General features: G+C 53.9%; 1 protein-coding gene across 1 annotated transcript; it reads right to left on the bottom strand.

Moving 5' to 3' along the window:
* Positions 1 to 10433: 10433 nt before the first annotated feature.
* On the bottom strand, positions 10434 to 14453 carry GDF7 (growth differentiation factor 7). The gene is made up of 2 exons (XM_074153780.1): positions 14123 to 14453; positions 10434 to 11356 (listed from the first exon to the last, which is right to left on the bottom strand). Exons 1-2 carry the CDS (start codon positions 14451 to 14453, stop codon positions 10434 to 10436), a joined length of 1254 nt encoding a protein of 417 aa, XP_074009881.1.
* Positions 14454 to 19451: the final 4998 nt, after the last annotated feature.

Raw genomic sequence — 19451 nt, 5'->3', positions numbered from 1 at the left:
AGCAGGTGAAAAATGTTATACAGCTATTTGATGGCCCCTCCCAGAATGTGCATCACATTAATGCGATGGATTAAGCTAATCTTGCAGATTCCTTGCTTTCTGGATGTCCCGTAACTTTTAATATTCACCTACTAGGAATGCAAAAGGGTTTCATGTCCCAGGGTGATTTATTTAGCTATTAAAAAAAAATAATTTGAAAGAGAGAGGGATGGACAAATGAAAACCAATATTCAATTAAAAGCAATCTTTGGCAAAAAATGTTGCTGCAGTAGTAATAACCTAATCTCTCGAGTTCTAGGCAATGTATCACATACACCAGTGGTACCTAATGGGGATGAAACTACCAGACCTGATTTGGGGGAGAAATAACTCTCTGCTACATTTTTCCATATCCCAAATATTGAAATTCCTAATTTCTTCCTCATTTCCAAAGGGAACGTTTTCACCAGACCTAACCAAGTTGGGTTCCTCCCTCACTCCTCCCAAAGACCATTGCTTTGGGGTCCCACAGGGAGCCAGGCACCTGCAAGAGCAGAGTCCCATGCACAAGTCAAACCATCAGGCCAGCTTTGTATGATCACAAGCATGGCGTGGGCGGGGGATATTCTCCCAGCCCTCATACTTACCCCCTCAATACAATGCTTAGAATCATAGAATGGTTAGAGTTGGAAGGGACCTTAAAGATCATTGAGTTCCAACCCCCTGCCATGGGCAGGGACACCTCCCACTAGACCAGGTTGCTCAAAGCCCCATCCAACCTGGCCTTGAACACCTCCAGGGATGGGGCATCCACAGCTTCTCTGGGCAACCTGTTCTAGTCCCTCACCACCCTGAGAGTAAAGAATTTCTTTCTAGTATCTAATCTAAATTTCCCCTTTTTCAATTTAAAACCATTACCCCTTGTCCTATCACTATAAAGAGGCTGATAAAGAGTCCCTCCCCATCCTTCCCGTAGGCCCCGTTCAGGTACTGAAAGGCTGCTATAAGGTCTCCACGGAGCCTTCTCTTCTGCAGGCTTCTGAGCCTCTAAAATTTTCTATTCAAGTCAATGGAGAGAATCCTGTTTGACTGGTTGGAGCTGGGTGGCTACTAGTGAGGGCAGGTGAACTGTGTTCAGAAACACAAGGAAGAAAAGGGATGTTCCTTTTTTTGATAAATCCATCACAAACACTTACTGTTCTGTCATTGTTTTTTTCTTGGAAAGCACCTGAGGTTGCCAAGGAAGGCAGCGTAAAACGAAAGGCATTTTTGGTTTTAACATCTTAGGTAGCCCAGGAATTGAAGGTGACCGATGAAGTTTGCTGTGAAGTGAGCCATCTGGTTTCAGGACACAGACACAAGTCTTCAAAAGAAAAAGATCTTGCTGAGATCTATTTATCAATAAAATATTTAATAAACTTATCTGTACAAAATATTAAAAAGGTTATTGAAGAGTATACAAGAATACTTATTTAACAAATATATACTGCTATATAATATATTCAAGAAAATATAGATTGCTGTTTACAGTTCATTTACAACCCCATATGTACAATCTATTTAAACTTTAGAATACATACAAACAATGCATTTACACCATCACTTACAGAGCTATCTTCTTTAGAGATATTTCACACACTCAGACCCGAAAAAGCTGAACAAATACATGGATAGTTGAGAGGCACACACAGGGCTACGAGTATTGCTTCAAAAATTATAACTACTAGAGGTACGGCTATTGGAAACACGAGTCCTTTTTCATTTTTTGGTCCTTTCCTTTCTAATCAATGAAAAGAACGTATAAATAAACCCACGACTGACCAGCAGAGAGGCTCGTTTTGTCAAAGGAGCTCCAGATAGTGTTGATTGGACTTCAGAAACAGAGCACGCGGTGGTGAGATACGTAGTGACCTGGCAACCTGGAGCAACAAGCAGGGCTGACGTTGCTCCTGCCCCAATCCAAAATGGGGAGCACCAGGAGCGGAGCGGGTCTTTCCTGCAGAGACATGCGTTCAGGTCTCGCGAGCGGCATCTCCACCAGCTTTTCCAGCGCAGAGCCGCAGCGCAAGATGGAGATGCTGACTCCAGGTGGGCAAAAGCCCCTAAAATGCTCCTCAGTTTTTAAGAGCTTGATTTGCAAAGGCACTGCACAAATGTGGCTTCGGTTGAAGTGTCTGGGAGCGCTGGATATTCAGCACCTCAGAAACTCAGACCCTTCTTTTTCGGTGCTATTTAAAAGGTTAATTACTCACAGTGGGTGGGATGAATGTAACCAGAGCGATCACACCCCTCCCTGGCCAAGGAGGGGACGAGCTGCCCCTACAAAGCGCCCCATCCCCAGCTGATCACCACCTGTGCAACCACTAGACTCCTCTGGCACCTCTTCAAGGACTAAAGCCCAGCCTCTCCGTGTGCCACCATCCCTTTTCCTGGCCTGTGGTTGTTGTTTCACGCTCTGCTGCTGACGGCTGAGCTCCTGGGAGCCCCTTGACGCTCGGCAGTGCCTGGCTGGCAGGCAGATACCTGTGTGACCAGCTTGGGAACACGGGAGCAGTAAACTTTGCCTCTCGTTGTCTTGCCCTCCTGCTCCCGTCCTCTCCCTTTGCCAAGGCGGGATGGAGGAAATGAATGAAACACTACGAATGAATGGGAACGCTACCATCTCCCCCAAAACCAGAATCAAAGCCAACGCCAAACCTCCTGGGGAGGCCAGGCTTGACCCAGCCTCTAGGTCTCATTCCCCTGATGGTGGAGACCTGGGTGGCACCATGCATGGCTGACACCATGGCAAAGTGGAGAGGAAGGGAGACCCAAACACTCCCACCTTCTATCAGAAAAGCACTTGCACATGTGACCCATCATGAGCAGGTCCTCTCCTCCCACTGGCATCAACCCTGCCAGACCCGTCCCCTCACCGTCCCCTGCTCAAGGGCACAGATTGTGCCCCAGCCTCCTGCTGCTGAGACTCAGCCTTTCCTTCCTCGCTCTCCCCCCACCCACCAAACACCAGGGCAGGTCTCCACGCTCCCCATCCTGAAAACCCAAAGTAGAAGGACAAGTATCAAAGCAGAGGAATGAGCTCGCAAAATGTACGAATGAACTAGTAAGTGGTGACGACAGAAAAATGAAGAGCAAAACCTGCTGAAAAACCACTGAAAAATGGCTGGGTTTTGTTCTCAGCCACGTCTGGGAATGGATCAAGCTTCGGTTTAAGATTTTTCAATACCTATCTCCACGAAAATGCTCTGCTGCCCAACACTTCCTACCCTAGTCTGCTCAGCCAAAAGTTAATCACAGGGCATCAGCCAGCCTTCTGGTGTGCTCCTTCCCACCACTACGTAAATTGGGCTCCTCTCCAACATGGTAAATTCAGGGGGGCTGCTCGAATAACAGTAAAAGGAAAAAGCGACCGCGTGGGCTGCACGTGCCTTGAAGTGTAATGCTGAACACATCCTTTGAGATGGAGGATGGGGTCCTCGGTCAGCGGGTTAGCAGGAGTTCCAAATTTTGGTCGTTTTTTGAAGGTCGAGAACACTTGCTGATAGGGCACAACTGATTTTCAGAGACATCTCTGCACCTCTATGTACCTCACAACACGCTGTACTAGGAATAAAGAGCCTGAATGCAGCTGGTTTTGCTATGGAAGACATAAACCACCTTATGACAAAATTCAGTGTCACAAAGACCAGCCAGGTGGGACATCTCGCAGTTTTATCAGCCATTAATTCAAAGACAGGAGGGGCAGAAAAACTCTCCCCCCACCACGCAAGTTCACAGGCTCCTGACCATCAGCAACACCCCATCCATGGGACAGTTACTCTCTAACTCCTCTCCCCGATGTGCTTTTGTGGAGGACACAGTCCTGGTGGTGAGCACACCACTGCACTCTGCTCCTGCCACACAGCATCCCCATTTGGACCCCACATAACCATAAAGGGATCCCCAATGCCAGGGAAGCTTCTCTGATGCCAGTGAGACACACCTACTCTATCCCATCTGCTGGTGATGGTGAAAAAAAGAAGAACCATGCCGCTCTCAAAAGACCAGAGCTCGTTTTTGCCCATGTGGGTTTTCCTGCCCACTCACCTCCTCAGAGGGGGACGTGAAGACTGAAAAATGCACACCACAACTCTGGCTTCACCCAGGACAGGGGACACAGCAAGTGATTTGGTGGAACTGCCCAACCAAGGTCCACGTGATAGTCCTTCAGTCTGACTGCCTTTCAAATCCAGTGACACAGCCCCATTTGGGGTTCCAACTCCTTTGCAATGCTCAGACTCTCACTGTTGTCACCCCACGCAGTTTTTTTTTTCTCCCTGGCACATGCCTGTGCTGTCCCAACACAGAGGAAAGAGAAGGCACTCGTATTTCAAGACTCACTACTTGCTCGGCAGGAAACCATGACATTTCCCACCAGGTTTACTCCACCGTGAGTATGAGCTGGTTGGTGGATTGGCATTTATGACATATCTGTCACATCAATGTGTGTCATGCATTTTTTTGATGTGAATAACTAGATGCTGCTATTGCAGAGAAGCACATCGATCCAAAGCTCACGGCAACACTCCTCTTAAGTCTGGAGAGCAAAGCCACAGGTCCCATCAGCGCCCCAAGGTGCTCTGCTCCGTTTGCCCAGCTGTAGCCCCGTGGGACCCGCATCCCCAGGGCGTCCTAAGTGATGTCTCAGCCCCTCTCACCTCCTCCCTGCGAGGGGCCGTGCTGCCAACAGCAATGCGTGTATCTGCTGTTACCTGGGGGCCAGCACAGGTGACTCTCCCTAAACACACTTCTGGGTTTGTGGGACAAGGACCTAAAACTGCCAACAGTAAAAGGAGCTGCTTGTTCTGCAACAGGAGTGTGAATCACTGCACCTTTGAGACCTACCCAATTTTCTCCAGTAGCGAGAGCTGTGCAATCAAGACGTGAGTTAAAATCCATACGCTGCAAATAAACAGACACAGAAGTCGCTGGCACCCGGACGCGAGCAGAAGGCTCAGGGCTTGGGGTTTGCTTTTAATCGGACGCGATGCCTTTCCAGTCTTTTCCTTACGGGTACACAAAGCATCAGCAAACAGCCAAAGAGGACATCGGCCAGTGCTGAGCAGAAGTAAGGCCGCTGGGATCAACGCAGCTATGCCAGGGCCAAGCCACAATCCCTATTCCATATCAAAATCCTTCTCCCTACCACAGGACGCTCATTTCCCTTCTACCATTGGACTTGAAGTACGATGTTAAAAAAAAAGGGGGGGAGATGTTAGGCAATCCCCTTATTTTAAGAGAATTAAAAAACAAACAACAAAAAAAAAAAAAAAGGAAAAAAAAAAAAAAAAAGATAAAATCTGTGTTTCCTGGGAATTATTTCTAGGCCAGAAGTACCCCTGGTCATCAGGCAGTTAAACTGGGCATAAAGCCATGTTGCTTCTGACTGTCCCTGCCATGGGACTCCACCGGACAGGGGGGTTCAGGACACAGCCCAGGCAGTGGCTTAAGCACAGGCTTTAGTTTTATAGAGCTCAAGGAGCCCAAGGCAAGACGCATACACCAGTCCTGTCCCGATCATCTGTGCTTCCCCGAATCGCAGCCCCACTGACTCCAAGTCAAATGGGATCGCTCTGCGAGCTTCCCTCCTCCTGCACAATTACGTTCCCATGTACTGGGGAGGGAGCCAGTCAAGCACAGATACGTAGTCCTTTTCAAATGCTTAATATTTCTATCTTCACTGTAATTATATCCTGCCGATAAAAATGGTGCTGAAGGTCAAGCAAATCCTCCAGGAGAATATACTCCGTGAGGAAACTGGTTTTTTTAACTGGAAAGGTTGTATAAATACTGGAGATTGAGAACCTATAATTATCCATTAAAATCACTCTGAGCCTACTGAATTCACGTTTGTCCATGTTCAGCCTCTAGTCTCCTATTTATAATTCTTATATGTGCCCAAAACTCAGCTCAGGCAAGAGACGACTGATCAGAAATTCATTCTTCCTGGACCATTTCTGTGGCGTTAGGGGGTGATGCTCTGCAGAGAAGCAGTCCTAGGGCTGGGGCACTGGGTCGGGCTGGGCTACTGCCGTCCTGCAGATGGTTTACTCCTCCATGCTCTTTGCAGATGCATCCCCATGTTCATCCCCAACACGGCAGGGCTGCAGCATCTCAGCCATGGAAACCTCCCTGCCCGGGAAAGGCTTTCCCACCCCAGCAGGGGCTCAGCAACTCCGTTTGCAATGGCTCCGATGACTCAATCCCGAGCCTAACCCCACTCTTTGGGTGCAATCTCTGAGTCTGCACGGGGACAGAGAGGCAGCCCTTGCTGCCAGCACGTGGGGATGAGAGTCCACCCTCACAAGGGAGGACTGGTGGCTTTTGCTCTGGAAATACTCCTCCGGGAGCAGTGAGCAATATGACTGCCAAGCCCTGTGGCCAACACACTTGCCCAGGGTGGCAGCAGCACAGCTGCCCACTGAGAGCCCTAGCCCTGTTCCCCTCCAGCCTTGCCCTGATCATACACATCCCCTCGGAGCAGCCCCAGGCAGGGAGCTGCACTCCCCTGTCCCCTTAGGCAAGCAGAAAGAGGGCCCGATGCCATCCATTGCCCTCCTGTTGTCCTCCGGAGGTTGCCTGCCCAGAAAAGGGACAGATGCTCTCTTAAAAGAGTGGCTGGCAGGGTGGTGTCACCATGGCTGTGAATGCGAAGGGCCACACTGCTGCTGGCCTCACCATGGGGGGCTGAAGTTTGCTCTCCCACCAAACACAGAATCATAGAATAGTTTGGGTTGGAAGGACCTTCAAAGGTCATCTAGTCCAACCTGCCTGCAATGGGCAGGGACATCTTCAACTAGACCAGGTTGCTCAGAGCCCTGTCCAACCTGACTTGGACTGTTTCCAGGGATGGGGCATCTACCACCTCCCTGGGAAACCTGGGCCAGTGTCTCACCACACTCATTGTAAAAAATTTCTTCCCTGTATCTAGTCTAAATCTTCCTTCTTAGTTTAAAGCCGTTACCCTTTGTCCTATCACAACAGGCCCTGCTGAAAAGTTTGTCCCCATCTTTCCCGTAGGCCCCCTTTAAGTACTGAGAGGTACCTGCAGCTGGGAGAGCCAGGGCTGGTTTCCACACGAGGAAACCATGGATGGCGTTGCTGACAGCAGCAGTCCCTGTGCTCTCCCCGAATCCTCCCCCTCCTGGCTTATCGTAGTGATCCAGGCTGCAAAACTGCAGTGACTGAGCCACAGCTTCTCTCGCCAAGGCCAGCGAAGCCACCGCGGGGTTGAGGGCAGAGCCCCAGCAGCGCACAGCACCCTGGCAGCGGGGTCAGGGGACAGCATCGCGAGACCCAGCCCGTCACCCTGCTCTCCATCGGCCACCCCCAGAGCTGAGATGAGGTTTGTCTGTCTGTCTGTCCCCTGTGGCCGTGGCTGAATGAGAGCCACAAGAACTGGGGGTCGCTGGCACTGGCACCCCCTCAGGCATGGTCCCACAGGAGCAGGTCTCAAGCCACCCATTCAGCCAAGGCTTACAAGAGCCACCAGCCAGCGGGGGACTGCCAGGAGTTATATATTATCTTGCCTGGATTTGAACTGCCCACGAACCTCCACCAAAAATATTTGGAGGAAGGGGAGGGGGTAAAAGAAATGAAAACATAAAAAAAATTGTCTCAGCAGTGAGAAAAACTATCAAGCAATCAACAGCGATTGAAAAATTAGGTACTTGGAAAGCTTGGTAACTTTATAAACGACACGGTGTTTCCAGAGCAAGCTGCTCCGGCACTGCTGGTGCCAACCTCCTTCTCCTAGCCACCTGTGCTACAGCAAAAGGGCAGAGGAAAGCCATCAGCCCTCCTGGCCACCCCTCCTCACCCACTACTTGCCTCTCGGCCCCCCCCAAATGCTGACAGCAAGAAAACACCCCAACATGGACCTGATTCTTCCTCTCCCCCACTGACCTCCGTCTCCGACCATCCCCCTGGCTACAGGTACCTCATGCCTAAATATATATTTACATTCACGCTGAGTTGGGGAGCTGGATTTTCCTCTCAGATATGTGGATGTAAAGCCAGATTTGCTCCACCGGTGTCAAGGGGGTTATGTAAGGATACCACACTCACTCCCCTGAGAGGCCACCAGCCACAGCCTGAGGAAGTGGAGAAGACCTCAGTGGGGCGAGGATGGAGCAAGGCTGGAGGGGTTTAGCCCAGTGGATATATCACCGTTATTGATGTGCAGTTTACTCCCTGCTGGTGTACTATTTTCTTGGGGGGAGGGGGCTGTTGGACCCTCAAAAGGCTTTTCCGACCTTTGAAATCATTTGGATCTTGGTACAGCTCTTGGTAGACCCCTCTCCACCCTGGCTGGGCTTAGCCCTCCCTAGCAGAACACCCCTGCGATGGAGGACAGCTGGCTTTATACAACAGGCTTTATATACGATCAACGCTTATGAATACTTAAAGGGTGGGTGTCAAGAGGAAGGGGCCAGTCATTTTTCAGTTGTGCCCAGTGACAGGACAAGAGGTAATGGGCACAAACTTGAATGTAAGAAGTTCCATCTAAACATGAGGAGGAACTTCTTCACTTTGAGGGTGGCGGAACACTGGAACAGGCTGTCCAGAGAGGTGGTGGAGACTCCATCTCTGGAGATATTAAAAACCCGCCTGGACATGTTCCTGTGCAACCTGCTCTAGGTGGACCTGCTTTGGCAAGGGGGTTTGACTAGATGATCTCCAGAGGTCCCTTCCAACCCCGTATCATTCTGTGATTCTGTGACAAAAACCCCACGTTTTCCAGCAGGGATTTATCTCCCCCGAAAGCAAACGACCATCGCTAATGAGCACTCAGGTTTACACACCAACGCCTTGATCACCAGTAGAAAACAAACCATCAAAAGCAAAATCTGTGCAAATGCATCTCTGGTCTAAGCCAACCCAGCCATGAAGCTGAAGTTCGGTACCAAATGCCACCGAGGTGCACCAGAGATGCTTCCCGGCATCCAAAACACGCCTTGGCATGGATGAAAGGCTTCTCTGATTAAAAGGCACAATTGATACTGAGCTCCTGAGTCACTAAAATCCGGTAGCCCTTTCAGCATGGTTCAAAGCACCCCGTTTTACGCTGCATTCTCCGAGGATGGCGTTCAGCCGTTCGCATGGGAAATGTCTGTTCCCGGCAGATCCGGGCTCCCTTAACGGAGCGGGGAGAGGCAGACGCTCCGGGGATGGAGCTCTCTGGGAAACTGGTGCCAAAGGAAGGTCGGGTGGAGCTTAGTGCTTTTATAGAGATTATCTGGAAAAAGAAGAACCCGAGCAAAATAGCTATTCCCCAGGGAACTCAAGACCGTTGATTCTCTCCAGACATGCTGGGGATGGCTGTGTGACTCGGGCCTGATGCTGGGTACCCAGTGTGCCTTGGAAATGGGGTTCTGTGCCAGAAAGGAAGGGGACCCAGCAGCCGGTAGCTCCTGCAGGACAAAGGGTGGCAGTGCCCATGCCAGCGCTCCTGACCACGCAGAGCCAGGGCATCCCCAGCTAACACCTTGCCAGGCTGTTCCCAGCTCCGCCGAGAGCATGAGCTCTGCTTCAGACCTGACTCTCACTTTAGCCACTGGTTACGGGGACCTTCTCTCCCATTCCCAACAGCAGACTCACCAATCTCTGCACTGCAAACAGGCCTGGGCTAAATGATTTCAACCTCCCGTGGCCACGGGTTCTCCACCCCCTGCGATTCCCCAGGGATCCCTTATTTTTCCTCCCACAAACCCAGGGCAGAAATTTGAAGGCAGCCAGAGAAACTCCTTGAACTTGAAGAAAAGAGCATTCCCACCTCCCCTCCGCCCCACCATCACAGCTGGAGGGTGATGCTGGCCCGACCCTCTCCATGCTGCAGTTACCGCTCCGTCACCCCCAACTTCACACCCCAACGAGACAATTTTGGCCAGACATTTTCCAAAACCTTTGGGAAAGAAGGTGTCAGCTCAGCTTGGGCAAACCAAGTGGATCAGGCAGAGCTTGGAGGCTGAGTGGGCATCCCCCAGGGGCTCTGCCAGACTGTGTGCCCCCCCTCTCCGGGGCGGGGGGAAAGGCAAGGCACAGAGATGAGGGCAGCCCGGCCTCCCCACCGCAGTGCATCACCTCCAGCTGAGCCCTGGGAAACCCAGCATGGGTGGTGGGGCTTGCTTGCTCTTTCTTTGAGAGAGCCCGGGGGGGCCCAATTTACAGCCTCGCTGTCTGAGGGGGGACATCCCCCATCCCTCCTGGGCTCATGGCCAGGCCGTCCCCGGGAAGGCAGGGGACACCTGCTCTGAGCTTGGCTTTTGGGAAGGCACACACCAAAATGTGCATGTGTGTGTATATATATATATTTTATATATATATATATATATTTATATTTATATATATAAAAGGGGGCAGGGCTGCTGGGGGGGTAGGGTGGGAGGTGGGGAGGGGGAGAGCTGCAGAAATTGCTACCTGCAGCCACACGTCTCCACGACCATGTCCTCGTACTGTTTGTAAACCACATTGTTCCCGGAGTCAATGTAGAGGATGCTGATGGGGCTGAGCTTGGAGGGCACGCAGCAGCTGGGGGGGGTGGACTCCGGGTCCATGGAGTTCATCAGGGTCTGGATGATGGCGTGGTTGGTGGGCTCCAGGTGGGAGCGCAGGGGGAAGTCACAGACCCCCTCGCAGTGATACGCCTCATAATCCAGGGGGGCGATTATCCAGTCGTCCCAGCCCAGCTCCTTGAAGTTCACGTGCAGGGGCTTCCTGCTGCAGCGGGTCTTCGCCTTCTTCCCATGGCCTCTGCCCCCAGACCGGGCGGCGATGGTGGTCCGTCTCTTCCTGCGCTTGGGGTACGCCTCCTGGCCAGGATCAGGAGGCTCCAGGAAGGGGGGGCTGCCCAGGGCCTTGATCTTATCCCGGATCTCCTTGAAGAGGTTCTCCTTCCTCTGGGTGCGGGAGAAGGCTACGAGCAGAGCTCGCTCGTGGGGCTGCGGCCGTGGTTTGCTGAACCCCAGCTGCCGGGGGGGCAGGAGCCGCCCCGACTGATCTGAGACGATCCTCAGCAGGAAGCACAGCAGCTTGCCCGAGAGAGATCGCTCCCTCCGATCCCGCAGGGCTTCCCAGACATCAAACACCTCCCATCTGGAGGAGCCCACGTCCAAAATGTCTGCAGCCCTGGAGTCCAGCAGCCGGGGCTCCTCGCCATCCCGGCTTGGGCAGGTGGAGAGGAGAAGGTGGTGGAAGGTACCTTCGGGGGACAGGGCCAAGCTCCGGTTTTCAGGAAGGGCACGCAGGACCCGCAGCTCTGCGCCCGTCACCTCCTCCGCCTCAGGCAGGCTGGAGATGTCGAAGAGGTATCGCTGCTCAGGAGCGGACGGGGAGGCATCTGGAAGAGATAAAACAAACAAAACAAAACAAAACAAAAAATTAAAAAAAAAAAAGGAAAAAAAAAACCCAGCAAGCTGAAGCCAAACTCTCATTACGGAGGTGCAAGAGCCACAGAGCTAACGGGGGAGATCATCACTTTCCATCAAGGCTCGCTGAGCATCCCAGCAGGGACACAGCCTGTGTGCCCTGCGCCCAGGAGCGTCACCCTGGCTGGAGGCACCGAAAGAAAACGGGGAGGAGGAGGCAGAGAGGGAGGGAGGAATCAATTCAAACAAGTGGCTTCTCGTCAGCGCTCTTCCCTGCATCCCGAGGTGGCTCCTCTGCCTCCCTCTGGGTGTTTCAGTGTCCCCAGCTGCATCACTCTCCTATTTTGGCACTGAAGCCCCATCTGAACCTGTCCCGCACAGTCCCATCCACAATCAGCAGGTTGTCACCGATTTCTTTTGCCCTAAGTGTCACACCCACTCCCCGCCCCCCCCCGAGCTCCAGCCATGCCAAGTAAAATGCTGTGAAAAATCTCATTTTCCCTCCCAGGCAGGCACACACGTCAGGGACGCAGACGCTGTGCCTCAGGGAGGCACTCCCAGAACCTGAAAGTGAGCCCAGCTTCAATTTGTCACTATTTTTGGTGGATCCAAAGCCCAAACACAGGCTTGTGCAGTCTCTGGCACTGATTAAATGTGAATTTAAAAAAAATCAAAATCACAACACACACACAAAGGAGGTGGGGTTGGGGAGAAGAGATGAATGAGTTCTGGGAGGGTTGGTTTTTTTTTCTTTTCTCCCTCTCTAACAAGAAACGGGAGCTGGGCACACTGCAAACATCAGTGCTGTGCCCAAGCCCCCCGACCCGATGCCGGCAGAGCCCTGCCCGACATGTAGCCCACTCCCGTGGGCAGCGCCGCCGGGCTGCAGCCTGCAATCTCCGGGTGGGAAAGATTTTTCTCCCCATCATCATCATCATCACCACCATTATTATTATTATTATTATTGTTAAAGTTGATCTAAAATTCCTATGAGGAGCAGATAAGGAGATCCCTTTGAAGAGCTCATCTGGTTTCGTTGTGCGCTGAAACCACCCAGGACCTGTGCGCACTTTTCCCCCGGCTCCCCCCCGAGCCGGGCACTGCCCCCCCCTCCCATCGGAGCATCTTCCCCCCCCCCCCCCCCCCCCCCCAAACCCCGTCCCGCCGAGCTCGCCCGCCGTTTCCCCACCAGATTTCAGCAAAAAAATCTCCCTGCAAAGGCTGCCGGCAGGATAGGGCCCCTGCTGGGTTTGGGTTTGGGAATGGGGCTTGGCGATGGGGTTCGAGGATAGAGTTTGGGGGACTGCGGGGGGGCTCCCCCGCCGTTCTCCCACCCCGGAGCAGCCGGCGACAGTTTTTCTTCTCAGTTTTTCTATTCATTTTATTCGATCGAGATTTTCTTTTCTTTTCCCCACAGCCGAGCGAACTCCCCCGGAATATATATATATTTATATATATATAAAAATATATCGTTACGTGCGTATACGTGTTTATTTGATTATTATAATGAGATCCGCGGGTACGAAGGGGGCAAAAGAAGGGGAAGAGGGAGAAGGGGAGCGCGATGCCGAGCTCAAGCCGGCTCCGGGGCCCCGCAGCAGCCCGGGGCTGAGCCGCCCCCCACGGGGCACCGCGATGGGCCGGGACGGGGAGGGAGTGCGGTCGCACTCCCTCCCCGTCCCGGCCCATCGCGGTGCCCCATGGAGTTTTCCAGGCTGAAAAGGCTCTGGCGGGGTTTCTCCCTCCCGGGGCCGGGGATGCTGCGCGGAGAAGCTGCCCCCAAACTGCGCCGCACGCCCCGGTCCCCGCTGCCGGGCAGCGCATCAGGTGGCGGGGTCGTGGGGGGGAGTCCCCAGAGCTGCCCGCACCCCTGCCCGCCCTGTCCCGGCTGGGCTGCACCTCGCAGCCCGTCCTCAGCCGCATCCCCAGCCCCAAAAGGCATCCTCGAACCCGACTGCATGTGCAGCCCCATCACCATCCCCGACACAGTTCCATAATTATCTCCATCGGCAACTCTTTTCCCCAGCTCCAAGCACAACCTCGTTGCTACCTTAACCCCATGCCCACGCGTAGTCCCATCCCCGACCCCTGTCCTCACCCCCGGTCCAATGCTCAAACTCACGCACAGCTCCCTCCCCGTTGAACAACTGCTGCACGGCCCCTGCCCCGTTAACCTCCATCCGCATCCCCGTACGCTACCCTATCCCATGCAGCCCCCCCCCCCGTGCTCAGACCAATGTGCAACCCCGCTCCCCAAACAACGTACAAGCCCCATCCTCATGTACAACTACGCACAACCCCATCCCAGGCACAACCCCGTGCTCAGATCAACCATGCAAGCTCCATGCCCGTGTACAACCACGTCCCTGCACTCTCAAAGTAACGTACGACTCAGTTCTCCAAGCCCAAGCCCATGCAGAAGCCCCATCCCCAAGCCCAAATCCATGCAAAACCCCCATCCCCAAGCCCAAATCCATGCAAAACCCCCATCCCCAAGCCCAAATCCATGCAAAACCCCCATCCCCAAGCCCAAACTCATACATAAGCCCCATCCCCAAACCCATGCAGAACCCCCATCTCCATCCCCAAACCCATGCCCAAGCCCAAACCCATCCCCATCCCTCCCGCCCGACGGCGGGGTCCCGGCGGGGCAGCCCGTCCCGGCTCCCCTGCCCCACGGCTGGCGTTGCCGTTGCGTTGCGCTGCGCTGCGCGGCGGGCTGCGCGCCCCGCACTCACCGCTGCGCGCCCGCTCCGCGAAGCCCGTCACCGTGTCGGCGCGGCGGGCGGGTGGGCGGCGGGAGGCCAGGCGCTGGTAGAGGGCCACCATGTAGTGGTGCGGCACCACGGTGCCGTTGCGGAGAGCCCCGTCCCTCCGCGGCGGGGAGGAGAAGGGGGAGGCGGAGGAGGAGGAGGAGGAGGCGGAGGAGGAGGAAGGCGCGGCTGCCGAGGGTCGCTGGGGAGCGGCCGCCGGCGGGCCGCGCACGGCGGCGGCCTCCAGCCCGCGGCGGAGGCGGCAGGCGCCCAGCAGGCAGAGGCAGAGGGCGGCGGCGGCGGCGCGGAGGCGCATGGCGGCGGCCCCGGTGCTCGGCGCTGTGCTGCTGCCGCCGCCGCTCCCCGCCCGCTTTTGAACATCGTCTTCGCCCGCCGCCGCCGCCGCCGCTGCCGCCGCCGCCGCCGCCCGCCGCCGCCGGGGCGCCCCCTGCCGGCCGCCCGCCACACCCCGCCGCAAGCGCCGCCCGCGTCCCGCACCCCGCCCCGCCTCCCCCCGCAGGTGAGACACCCCCCAATACACACACACACCCCTCCCGCTTTGGTGGAGGGGGGGGCGACATCCCGCTCCCATAGTGAGACGCCGCAGCCCCGGTGGAGGGAGGAACCGCCGCCCCGCATTTTGGACGGGACCCCCCGCCCCGTGTTGGAGGGGGACACCCCACCTCCATTTAGGGACACACACACACACACACACACCCGCCCCCGCTGTTGGAGGCCCCCCCGCCTCCCGCGGGCACAGCGGCGGGGGGAGCGCGGAGCGCCCCGCTGCGGGGTGGCCCCCCGGGGGGGGGGGGCTGTCCCGGCTGCTCCGCGCTGCTCCGCGCCTCCATCAGCCCCGGTAATTCCTCCCCGGGAGACCGACACCGGAGCAAAACAAAGCCCCGGCCGGGCTGCGGGCTGATGTTTTCCCTCGCACGGAGGGTTTCCTTGGTAAAATTCAGATGTTTCCTTGGGTCTCGATTAAAATAACAAAGCGGGGTATTTACTAGGATGTTATTTCAAGTCTCTTAAGTCCCTGGTTCTGTCTGTTGCGATTTCTCCGCAAATACAAAAACAAGCGCTGCGATGATTTATTTGCAGGAATGTAGGTGTTTCGCCAAAACAAACACGGCTTTTTTTTTGCTTTTTTTTTTCTTTTTTTTTTTTTTTCCTTTCTGCCCCCCCAAAAAATCGCTTCTCACGAGCATTTGTCACTGCGGCCCCTCGGATTTCTTTCTGCTGTCATCCTGCAGGTGCTTTGTCACGACACCGCCAGCGGGTTTCTAATGCCAGCCAGCGGATGTGCTGGCTACGTACACACACGCAGCTCCCCGTGGCGACGTCCTGAGAAATCCCCGTCCCACAGGGTGCGGGATGCTCGGGCCCGAAGGCATCCGCACGCCTCGCACAGCACCTTGTGTCCCCTTTGCACGCTTCGCACGGGCCTTGCACGGTGCTGTTGGCCACCAGCCGCTCAGCAGTCAGTGGCCACCGAGCGCCCTCAGCCAGACGGGGCAAGAGGCAGAGGAAAGAGGAAAGGCTGGCAGAGGAAGGCTTCACTAATTGTTCTTTTTTTTTCTATCATCAGCCCTCGTTAAATCCAGCCTGATGCTGTTCAGACACTAAAGGTCACTTTTTTAAAAGAGCACCCAACAAGACCTTCCACGCCCTGACGCCTCGTTCTCCCCTGGGCAGGGTGCTGGGACCCCAGTTAGGTGCCGTCACAGCACCAGAGCAGGCGGCAGCGGGGCTGAACGTTCAAGGGCAGCCCTTCCTGAAGATGGGAAGGCTAAAAACCCCTGTCCTGTCCTGCACCTCTCACTCCCACCTCCACCAGCAGCCCCAGACCCATGGACTGTGCTCCTGATGCCCCCAGCGCAGCGGTACGGCAGCACTGCCCTCCCAGCGCTGCCCAGTGAAGGGACCAAAAGGGTCAGCAGAAGGATGGAAGGATGATGCAAAGGGAAGGGCTGCCGAGCTTTAGAAAACAGGGACACAAGTCTGTCCATAAACCTCTGGGCTTCTTGCAAGGGTTTTTGGAGCCTCCTGCCTGGAACCCTTTCACACGATCAGTTTCATGAGAAAGGGTGAAAGGTACAAAAATGGTGAGTGCGGATACCAAACGGTGTGGGCTGTGCCCTGGGCCACCTGGGTCTGTACATCCTGCCACATGTGAGGAACTCCAGGATTCGCCAAATTCCCAGGGACTGGAACTATCACTACATTTTTTCCATGCATCTTTTGAAAATTAAAATTGCATTGAACCAACAGCCAGCCAGGCTGTGCCTTCTGGTTTTTCTTTCCCCCCAATGTTTTTGCCCCAAGGCCAGTCCTCTTTTCAGCCCCCAGTGTGGGCAACAGGGCCAAACCCCTGCTTGGTGCAAGCCAGCAAGCCAGCAGAGCTGAGCAATAAGTTCCTCCGCTGTGGTTCCCACCACACCATCCTCATCCTCATTCACAGGTGTCCCCGTGGCGGAGCCGTGTGCTGCTGGGCGATGACAGCCAGATCCCTGTCCTCACCATGTGTATGAAGACCCAAACACAGGCACGCACATACCCACAGAACCCCAAGTGACACGTGGCACACATGGCCACACCAGCTGGCGCACGCACACACACATGTGGGTACACAAACCCAAGAAGCAAATCCTGCCCGGCCGTGCCAGAGGGCAGACGTGAAATCCCGCAGCCCATCCTCTCAACCACACAACGTCTATGGAGGTGCAGGAGCGCTGAGTTTCCCATCTGTTCTCCATTGCAGCTTTGTCTAAACCCTTTTGGGCTTTCTTGAATTTCCATCAGCCCAGCCCAGCCCAGCCCAGCTGCAGGACCTTCCCAAGCCGCCCCAGCCCTGCTCAGCTCCTGCCCCCAGCCCTTCCCCGTTCCAAGGACGGGCTCCCTTCTCTCCCACTGAAAACCTTTTGCATATAATTTCACCCTGGCAAAGAGCCACCTTCTACCAGCCCCCTTTCCAAAACCAAATTAGCACGCTGCTGCAGCAGCAGAAATTGGAGAGGAAAGGCTGCAGTTTTATTTTACAACTCAATTAGCAAGTTTATACAGAAAAAACACCCATATAACCAAAGGAGATTTTATGTCCATCCGGCTTCTCTGGCAAATAGACTTGTTCCTCTTTAGGGCACTCCCCATTGCTGTGGCTACAACGGTGTGCTCCTGCCCATGGTGGCCCTCAACCAACGTGGTGATGCTGGCTCTGGCCTTGCTCACTTGCTCCACCTCTCTTTGCTCTTACACTTAAAAATCCTCTGGGTACCTCCGACACAGGCTGGAAAACACGGTTCTGAGACTGTCCCATCATGCTGTTCACTAAGTATTAAGGGAACCAGAAGTCTGCCAGAACCTAAGATGAAGGGCCACATTTGCCTCTAATTTTTCCCTAAGAACCTGTCCCAAATAACATGAAGCCAATGGGTGCATTCCCAGGAGGGATCCTGACTCCTGTACACAGCTTGCGCTGTGTCCCACCACGGTCTCTCCCTTCCTTCACCAAGAGGCCCTTCTGGGCAGGTTTTTGGAAAGAAGGGGGCAGTCAGATCACCAAGCCTGCTTTTTTTACTGGGAACGTTTTTGGGATGCTGATTCCTTCAGCATGAGGAAGGAATTGTTCCTGCCTGGCTGACACTTGGGCTCCTCCCCTCCATTGCAATCTCCCTCCATCTGCTCCCTCTCTTGGTCCCCAGCAGTGCCCTGCTTGCCTTCCTGCATTGTCCATGGTGGTTGGGGACCTTTGCGTGTGGAGCATTGATTCACTTCCAATGCATGGGGCTGAGTCCAGGTCAGGATTGACTCTCCTACTGTGGCTGCATCCTCTTCTGCAACTGTGGGCAAGGTTCCAGCCTGGGACTCTTGCATGCCAAAGAGGAGCTACCCTACAGATGCTCTTCAGCAAAGCAAAGAAGAGCGTATTTGATTTAATCAGAACCCCACCAGCTATGGAAGACCACTTCTCAAAGGACGAAACTGAGGCAGAAAAGGAAACTTTCAAGCCATAACCATGTACCTGGTGTCATAGCCATGTTCCCACAGCCCTGCGCCTCCACAGATGTTCACTTTCCTGTCATCAGCACTTTTTCATGGAATAAAAATAAACTGCGGTGACAAACCCCCTCCACGCTTCAAAACTGGAGGTGTGTGTGGCTGTTTCCATTAGCTAAGCCAGTGGGGCTCAACCACATTTGCAAGTCTTGAGCAAGTTCAGCGTGGTCAGAATATTGATGCCAGTAGTTATTTGGAAGAATATGTTTTCATGTAGTGACCACACAAGAAGCCTCTTGTGGCTCCGCTTAACAAATGTCTTCTAGCGAGATGGCTACAAGTGATGGCAAGACCAGCTCAGCAAGTAACCAAGCAACAGCATCATTTTCTTTCCAAATCTTCCAGGAGTTCCTTCCAAAACTTACTTAAACTGAAGCCAAGCTGAATTCTTTCTGATTGTCTTCATGGGGATAGCCAGGAAGATAAGACAAATCAAGGTACAAAGTCCATGCATGAAACACCAGATGGAGTCAAAGATTCCATAGGGCTGCTTTCCTTCAGGCCCAGAGACCTTACGTCACCGCAGTCTGGATGTCTAAAGCTATGCTTGTCTCGCATCACTTATTTGAACGCTCTGCTCTAGCTAGGGGACAGGAGACTTATGGAAACACTTTGCTGAGAGTTCAGTCCTTCTGGAAACATCAAAAGCTTCTCGGATTAGACTTTCCATTCCCCTGGGGGAAAATTGTCCTATTCAAGCATCTGGTCAACAGGGTCTGGCATAAGCCACCTGAAGATAGCAAGTCAAAACACAGTTGAGTGCTCAGTCAATTTTAAAAAGAAGCCTGTTTGCTTTTTGAAAAGTGCAGAGTCAGCAGATAATTTGTCAATGCACCAAGCCACAGATGCAGAGTCAGGGCCATGACTCAGCCCAAGTGTCCTTATGGTGGTAGTCTCGGCTAGCGTCTGGTTGGAAGGAGTGGGATTCACCTTGCTTCATTTTGGCTTCTTTCTCAGTTGAACTATCACCTTCCTCCTATTAATAGTTAATGGGAGAGAGAGCTGTGCCTCCAGAAGTGATTCCTACAGCATTAACCAAAGAGCCCAGCTGCAACAGCTGTTACAGAGGTTTTGGTCTGCCCGTGCAGAAAGACCTCAGCTGCCTCCCCAGCCCTGGCTGTCCATGTGAGATATCACCAGGGGAAGTGCTCTCCTCAAGCTCTGCTCTGTGCTTCCCTATTTTTACATATTTCACCCTTTGACCTCCACTCGCTCCCCTTTTCTCTCATCTGTCTCCCAGATTATTGCATTTCTCCCC

This window comes from Numenius arquata, chromosome 9 (genome assembly GCF_964106895.1).
Source record: "Numenius arquata chromosome 9, bNumArq3.hap1.1, whole genome shotgun sequence".
NCBI classification, from domain to species: Eukaryota; Metazoa; Chordata; class Aves; order Charadriiformes; family Scolopacidae; genus Numenius; species Numenius arquata.
This window is presented reverse-complemented; position numbering and strand designations above follow the sequence as displayed.